At 23.2% G+C, this 8,558-nt stretch overlaps 1 protein-coding gene across 1 annotated transcript; it reads left to right on the top strand.

Moving 5' to 3' along the window:
* Positions 1-269: 269 nt before the first annotated feature.
* Positions 270-7,611, top strand: LOC552313 (sterol O-acyltransferase 1). Its single transcript, XM_624688.6, has 9 exons — positions 270-498; positions 847-914; positions 1,194-1,321; positions 2,751-2,921; positions 3,262-3,410; positions 3,808-3,947; positions 4,502-4,665; positions 5,475-5,748; positions 6,613-7,611. Exons 1-9 carry the CDS (start codon positions 417-419, stop codon positions 7,030-7,032), a joined length of 1,596 nt encoding a protein of 531 aa, XP_624691.1. The 5' UTR covers positions 270-416; the 3' UTR covers positions 7,033-7,611.
* Positions 7,612-8,558: the final 947 nt, after the last annotated feature.

The raw sequence follows: 8,558 nt of genomic DNA, 5'->3' as shown, positions 1-8,558 counted from the left end.
TCTTCTCGAACCGGTCGATGGTTCAGTAGCAGTTCGCGTCTCGTACAGAGTAAACGCTCTTTCCCCCATCTTTTAAATAAACTCGTTTTTGAATTTAAATTAAAGTTAACCCAATAACCGAAGATTCGTCTTCATCAGTGATTAAAGATTAAAGAATTTTTTTATAAATTTTCTTTATCGTTTTCGAATCGATTTTAAGAAAAAGTAAAAAATGTTCAGTGTATAATTCAATAAATTTTATTTATTGGAGATTTTTCGAATATAAGATTTGATATCTGTTCGAATAAATTATATTAATATTTTATGAATGGATGATTTCCTACTGGTGGTACATTTTGCAAGATTCTTTCGTATGTGAAAAGATTTAGTTAATGTGAGATGATAAATGGTTGAATAAAAGATTTAAGAGAGAAAACATGGAACAACGAACCGTGACCGTGGAACAACACGTTTTGAATAAAAATCCGAGCGAAAATGTGAAGGATGTGAAGAAACAAGGTACGTGCTGAATTGAATCAATATTATTGTTCTTAAAAGAGGATATCGGTATTAGATGTTTCTTAAATTTTATGAAAGTAATCATGATAGAAAAAAAAATTATTATTTCATATTTTTTATTAGGGATCTATTTATAAAGAAATATTTATTTTTAAGAGACAGGTTAATTAAGATATTATCATTTAATGAGATATTTAATCTCAATCATTCTCTTATATTATTGTAAATATAAAATTTTCCTTATGAAGTATACAAGACAATTATATTTTGATAATAAATCTAATAACAGATGAATCTAATCAGATACAGTATGATTAAAATGATGAAAAATAAAAATTGTGTTTACAGAGATGGAGAAGCCGAAGAAAAATTTGATGCGTGACATTATCTTCAATGAATTACAGGAGCAGATGCAGGTGTGAAAAATCAAATTATTATTTATAATAAATTTTGTATTATTTATAGCAATAATTTAGAATATTGAATTTTTGAATTTTTTAAATTATTGAATTTTTAAATTTACCAATTTTTCATTATCATTCAATCATCTCGTTTGATTGAAAATATAAAATGATTGCTATAAAAGCATAAAGTATCAATTAGAAATGTTATTCGTTTGAATTAACTGATTATTTGATACTAAATCAGATACAGGATAAATAAATATATAAAATATTATTATTTTTTTTCCACAGGAAATCAGGCAAGATATTTTAGAGCTTGTCAATAACCGAATGAATGATATGGTATCGGAAGTAGCAAACAGAATCGCTTCGAATGAATTGAAAGATCTGGTTGACTCGGATAAATACTCTAACAGAACGTAATTATATAATCGCTTTTAAACCTTGGTGTTATTCTCATATTATTATCAATTTACACTATATACTATGATAATTGTAATTTTTTTACTGTATATTCTTACTATATGTTATTCAAATTCAAATTTATTTATATCAAATTTATCTCTCAACAGTATATTCATAATCAAACAATTTATTTTGAATTTTCTTCTAAATTAATTGAAATAATTTATTTTATTTGATATGAACTCAAATATAATTAAAATCAAGAAAAAAAAGAAATATTGGTTCAAAATTCTTAATAAAAATATTTAAAAATTGAATTTTTTAAATGTAAAAAATTAATTTCATGTTTCAAAAATAGAATTTTTTTTTAATTTTAGTTTCATTTAAATATACAACATTAGTGAGAAAGAGCATTATTTCCATAGTGGTAAGAAGGAAGTAATATAATAATTTCTCTGAAAAAAGATAGATAATTTTTGCATGAGTAATCCACATGAACGTTTGGCTGTGAAACAAATCTAATTTCAAGACCATTCAGTGCACGAGCACTTAACCGCTTTGACCTGATTGAACAAACATTTACTTTTACCAGTTATGTTTATATACAATATATAATATATATACAAAAAAAAAATAATATTATACCAAAAATATGAAAAATAATATCGAAGAATAAAAAAATTAAAAAAAAACTAGCATAGACCAACATTGCCAATATTTAATAATAAATTTTATCTTTCATGATAAAATCATTTATGTAAATATAGATAATCAAATAAAATTTTTAATGAAATGAAACTAGATATTTAATTGAAAATTTCATGAAGATAAAATAAACACATGTATTCAAATATTTTAAGAAATTTTTAAGTTAATAAAATTAAAAAATTAAAAACATGTCATATAAAAATATGTAAAAACGTAAAAATATAATAAACTTGAAAATTGAAAAAAAAAATTTAAAATATCATATTTGTAATATGATTGAAATGATCGATAAATAATATACAAAATATTCTCTTAGAAAATTCATATATTAATAAAATATTTAAACGATAAGAGAAGTTTCAAATATAGATAAGTGGGCAAAATTAAGAGATGAAAGATTAAATAAAATTCTTTTACTTTACGTTATCATAATTTTTTTATCCATATATGTCATCATGAAAAAACGATAAAAAGTGATGTATGTATATTGAATTTAAGTGCACGTGTACTGGTGGAATTCTTAAAGTTGTTGTTAAGAGTTAATATCAATTTATATTCTTCCTTTCTTTTCGCAATATCCCATTTTGATTTAACATAAATTATTTGATTATGAATAAAAGTAAACAATATTAATAAAATAAAAATAGTATATTATCTACACTTATCAAATCATATTTATATTTTTATTACAAATAAATTAATTGTATAAACTAATATTGTTTAATTCTTTCACAGAAAATCAACGAGAGAAAATACTTTGCCCACCAAGCAATTTCTTCAAAGAAATTCTTTATTGACCGATTTATATGAAATTAAACATATTCGAACACTTTACAATCTCTTCGTAGCAACATTGATAATTCTTTTAATACACACAGCCGTATACGATATTCGGCACACGGGATCGTAAGTACACAAGTATTGCACTCTATTCTTTTAATAATAATTTTACAATTATTAAAAAAATTTATAGAATCATTATCTAAAAAATAATAAGAAAAATTATAATATCCTTGAAATATTTTAATTGATATTTCAATCGTTATTAAAGAAATCTTTTAACAATCAATTTAAAAAATTTAAAACAATGGTGCCAAAATTAATATAATGTCAATAAAAAAGAAATTTTAAAAATTAGAATTTTGGATAGTTTAGAGTTCAAAAAAATTTCGAATTTTGATTAGGATGAACAATTGAAATAAAATAATAAAAATAATTGATTAATATCAGTATAATTTTTTTTTAGACCTAATCTTGGTATAGACACAGTACGAGCTGGTTTTGCCAAATTTCCAGTAGTACTATATGTTTGGTCCCTTATGAAAATTTCAGTTCTGGGAGTTTATGCTGCTTTCTATTGTTGGGCTACTCGTCGTCTTCAATATTCACCTACATGTACGTCAATTTCACTTCTTTTTGAAGCAAATATACAATAAAATGCAATTCAAATAAAATTCAAGACACTGATGTATTTTCAGTGAAACTTTTCGTTCAAGAAACAAAGAATTTTTTGTTTGAAAATTTTAAAAATATTTTATAAATTTAAATATTATAATTAAATATCGAAATTACATTTGTTTCTTCATTTTTTATTTTTTTTTATTTAGTAAATTTAAAAAACTTATTAAAAAGTAATAAGTAAGTAACAATATAATAACAGTAATTTTTTTTATTGATAAAAAACGTGGTAAAATATTCCGTAATAACTTTTCTAATATGGAACATGAACAGAAAATTTTTCATTATTAATTGAGTGAGAATATAATTTAATATCTCGTATTCAATTTTGTAGCATTTACCAGAAAAATATGGGATTATGGATGGCTGGCAGGCATTGTTCTTTATCAGACCTTGTTCTTCATACTTCCTACCAGAGCCGTACTCGATAATGACTTACCATTGGCGTCTAGCATGATCATTCTTATGGAGCAAGTAAATATTTTAATGTTTAATATATATTCAATAATACCTATCAATTTAATTAGATTTATTCTCGCCAAAAGTTTAATTTTATTTACTATTAGAAATTCTTGTTGATCTAATTTCATTTTGATTTTTTAAGTACTATTCTTTTAAATCATACACTAAACAAAATAAATAGTAATAGAAGATATTTGAACAGTTGATTAAAAAGCTGATTAAAAATGAATTTTCTCTTTTAATTCATTATATTTTGAAAAAATAAATAAAAATCCTCTTCATCGAATAAGGATTATTATTATACTATTGAAAGTTTTAGTTAACAAAATTCTACTAACTTTATTAATTATATTGAAAATTGATACAACAAAAAAAATTAACAATTTAAGTTTAAAAATTTTTTAAGTTTTTCATTTTAATCTATATCTATATCCAAGAAATCTTCTTTCATAAAGCGAGATCAAATTATAAAAATTTTTTCATCATTAAATGCAAACGAATAACTTTGAATAACTAATTTAAATAATGTAAATTAAAAAATGTTTTTTTTTTTTTATATTTATTAGATTCGATTAGTGATGAAAACTCATGCCTTCGTGAGGAGTGTTGCACCAAGATTTTTATCATACAAACCTCATACAGATACATCAGAGCCACGATTACCTGATTTTTCTCAATATCTTTATTTTTTATTTGTACCAACATTGATTTATCAAGACAGATATCCTAGGTAAGTTCAAAAAATATAATATTATTATTAAGAAATTATTATAATTCACTTAAATTAAATTAAAGAATCGTCTAGAAAAAAGATATATATTATATTTCATAAAATCTATAATGAAATATACATTTCTTTTGAATACTTATTCAATCAAAATTTAAAAAAAAATTAATAATTTTCTTAAAACAAAATGTCTCTATTTCTCTTTCTTTCTGTAAGAACAAAATATTTCAATAAACATATACTCAAATAAAATAATTTTTTAATCTTTTCTTTTAATTCTTAAAATAATAAATCAAATCATGATAAAGAAATATTATAAGAGTTATTCAAGTTTATTATTAGAAAGGATTTATTAAACGTTCTTCTCCTGTTTAAATATCAAAACAAACGATACATATACTGATAACTATTATCACAACGTTATCAATATTTCAAACATGTGATAATTGATGATTTTAATAAGTATCAAAAGATGTACACTTTGTTACTTTCATTATGTATGAATTTCCTTTTAAGATAAAAATTCAAAATATTAAAACATATTTCATGATAATAATATTGAAAAATGTTTTAATTATATATTTACTTTATGATACTAAATAATATAAGATTAAATCATGTTAGAAATATCATTATTACTAATTAAAACATTTTTAAAATTTGATGACAAAATGTATATTATATTTAAAATTTGTTTTTTGGAATTTTGAAAAGAAATTAATATTTTTGAGTTGTCTTTCAAAGTAAAAATATTATAATAATAATTTTGAAATTCAACCAAAAAAAAATAAATGATCATTTGTACTGTTTAGAGCGAAAAAGGTTCGATGGAACATTGTTCTGACCAATTTCGTTGAAGTATTAACAATTATCTTTTTCGTGGCGCTTCTCTACGAACGTTTGTTATATCCAAATTATCGAGAATTTGGGAAACAACCGGTTGAGTTGGGAACACTCACACTTAATATTCTTGGCTCGATGTTGCCCGGAATTCTTATGTTCCTCTGCGGCTTTTATCTTCTTCTACACTGTTGGATGAATGCTTTTGCTGAACTATTGCGATTTGCCGACAAAATGTTTTATAAAGTAAGTAAGAGTTTGAGTTTAATTTAAACAATTCGTTTTAATTTTGAAACATACAAATTTTCTAAATTTTCTAAAATCTAATTTCATTCGTAATTTTTTTTTTATTTTTAATTTAATTTTTTATATATATGCAATTAATAAAAAAAAAGACATTCTATTCAATATTTTATATAAAATAATATGAAAAATATTTATAAATTTAAACAAACAAAATTGATTAATTTCAATTTTATAGATAGAAATATAGAAATTTTCAATACAAACATTATATCAAAATTTTTCTCTACTCTACTAAAATTATACAAGTAAATTACTTAAATTTTCTTAATAAATTATATACATGTTTATCTATCTATACTCTGTACTCAAAATCAAATATTTATCCACTTAAATCCACGTCATATCTATTATCTTATAAACATTAATAGCATCAACATTCTATATAATCAAAATTTTATCTATTTTCACCTATCATCTATAAAATTACCTCATCATGTATGTTCTGCAAAAATTGAATCCTTGAAATTCCATTCACAAAACACGAAAAACACTTCTAAAATCTCATAAAAGAAATTTTTCAAGAGCTGAGTCATTCAAATTACAATACATCGAATCATTAATCCAAGTTTATAGTTACGTATTTCATCATCGTTTCTTTCAATCTATCACAACTTTCTTCTCATTCCATGAAATCTTTATCGATTCAAGGACTCTACGTTCATAATGATCAAATCTGAACATTGAAATAAAATTGTTTAAAATATCAAACATATAATGAATTATCATTTATAATTAGATAAAATAAAATTCAAATCCAACAATGACAAAACATCAAAAAAATCATATAATACCGTATATTTACAGGATTGGTGGAATTCCATCTGCTATAGCGCCTATTATCGTACCTGGAACATAGTTGTCCACGATTGGTTGTACACTTACATTTACAAGGACATGTACGAGATTTTGACACCTAGGAACAAGACACTATCCGTGTGCATGGTCTTCGCCATTTCGTCCATCATACACGAGTACATCCTCAGCTTCTCCATTCGTTTCTTTTATCCCGTATTATTGTTACTGTTCGGTGTTGTTGGTCTCACGGTGGTATTCGTATTAAAATCAGCCGGAAATGTGTTCCTCTGGTTCAGCCTGAGTGTGGGCAATGGAGTATTGGTCAGCTTGTATTGCATGGAGTATTTCGCCAGAATTAATTGTCCATCGACTCGTGACGATTTCTGGGATCTCGTGATTCCGAGAACTTGGACATGTATCTTTAAATGAGAGAGATTGAAAGCTAACTTGTGTAAGCATTTATAAACGGCAGAATGTAAAGTTTAATATTTCAAAATCGTTTAAATTTAAATTATCTTTACCGATGAATGATTTGAGAAGTATTCACTATATGAAATCTAAAGGAAAAAGAAAAAAAAAAAATTAGCATGGAGGTTTAAAGACTGGAATAATTTTTGCGATTTAGTTTTAATCTAATAGATAAATAAGGAAATTAATAGATAAGGAATTTTAAAAGATTAAAATAGATAGAAGGATACTCTTTGGCTGTAAAAAAAATATAAAACTATATAAATTAAAAATTATCTTAAAAACAGTGAATTGTAAATGAAATTTAAATCATACCTTGAGAAATAAGATAATTATACAATTCTGTTAATTAATTTTACAAAACACTAATTGATTTAATTTAAAAAGACTTATAGATAAAAATTAAAGAATTATTAATAGAAAAAAATATTACAAAAATAATGAGAAATAATATAAATTAATGATAATAAATATCAATTTTTTATGTTAGGTGTCAATGTAGATGCGTGAAATAGTAAAATAAACAATTATTATTTCTTTTCCCATTTGTATTTACTCTTCTCTCTTTTTCCTTCTTTTTCTTTTTTAGTAACTTATAATTAAGTTAGATTCGAAGAACGCGGATGACAATTTTCAAAAAGACATGGTCTTTATTATCAAGGCTTACATACCGTGTCTCGAGGATTCAGCGTGTATTCGAAGACACTCGTTTCGTCCATAAAGATCATTATATACTTTATAATTATATGTATATATCTTTTTTTCTTTTTCTCTATACAGGTCGATGCTTAAATGTACATACACGCGCTAATACAGTTACATTTATACACAGGTTCCTTCACAGATTTGTATTTTCCTTCTGTTTTTCTCTTATATATATATATATATATATATATATATATATATATATATATATATATATATATATATATATACGTATCATACAGAAATAAACATATATTATTACATTCCATAAAATTCTCAAAAGTTTTAGAAGACATTTTCGCAATGCATTTATAACATTATATCTGAGATTTTATATTATATTAACGTTTTCAATTTTATAACATTAATTTATAATTTTTAGGAAAGTGAAAACGTTGTGATTCATAAATCGGGAAAAATTTAATAATCAGATGAAAAAAATTTAGGAAGAAAGTAATAATAATACAATATTTAATACTTTGCTTGACGTTTCTATCGAAACGCATGACAAAAAGATTTCAATCGTTCAAAGTTCAGATGTTATTTTATAATGTTATAATTTTTATTTACACATATTTATTATTTCCCTTTTCGTTTTCTTCACAACCGACGCAGTCTAACAGATCTTAGTGTAAAATATTTATATTTAAAGGATCTCGAAAAAAATCTTCAATTCAAGAGAAAAACAAATCTAACGTAAAAGATTAAAAATATCCTTTATAATAAAGAAAACAAAATGCATTCTTTGTTCAAATAAATAATTATAAAAAATAATCAAAGAA

Source organism: Apis mellifera, linkage group LG11, assembly GCF_003254395.2.
Source record: "Apis mellifera strain DH4 linkage group LG11, Amel_HAv3.1, whole genome shotgun sequence".
NCBI classification, from domain to species: Eukaryota; Metazoa; Arthropoda; class Insecta; order Hymenoptera; family Apidae; genus Apis; species Apis mellifera.
Note: the sequence above shows the minus strand (reverse complement) of the source record. Positions and strands in the feature narration are given on the sequence as shown.

Excerpts from the sequence above, each read along its gene's own strand:
- LOC552313 (XM_624688.6), top strand. The coding sequence starts at position 417 with ATGGAACAACGAACCGTGACCGTGGAACAACACGTTTTGAATAAAAAT. Across the intron at positions 2,922-3,261 it reads GATATTCGGCACACGGGATC|ACCTAATCTTGGTATAGACA; the intron begins GTAAGTACACAA and ends ATTTTTTTTTAG. Across the intron at positions 4,666-5,474 it reads TATCAAGACAGATATCCTAG|AGCGAAAAAGGTTCGATGGA; the intron begins GTAAGTTCAAAA and ends TGTACTGTTTAG.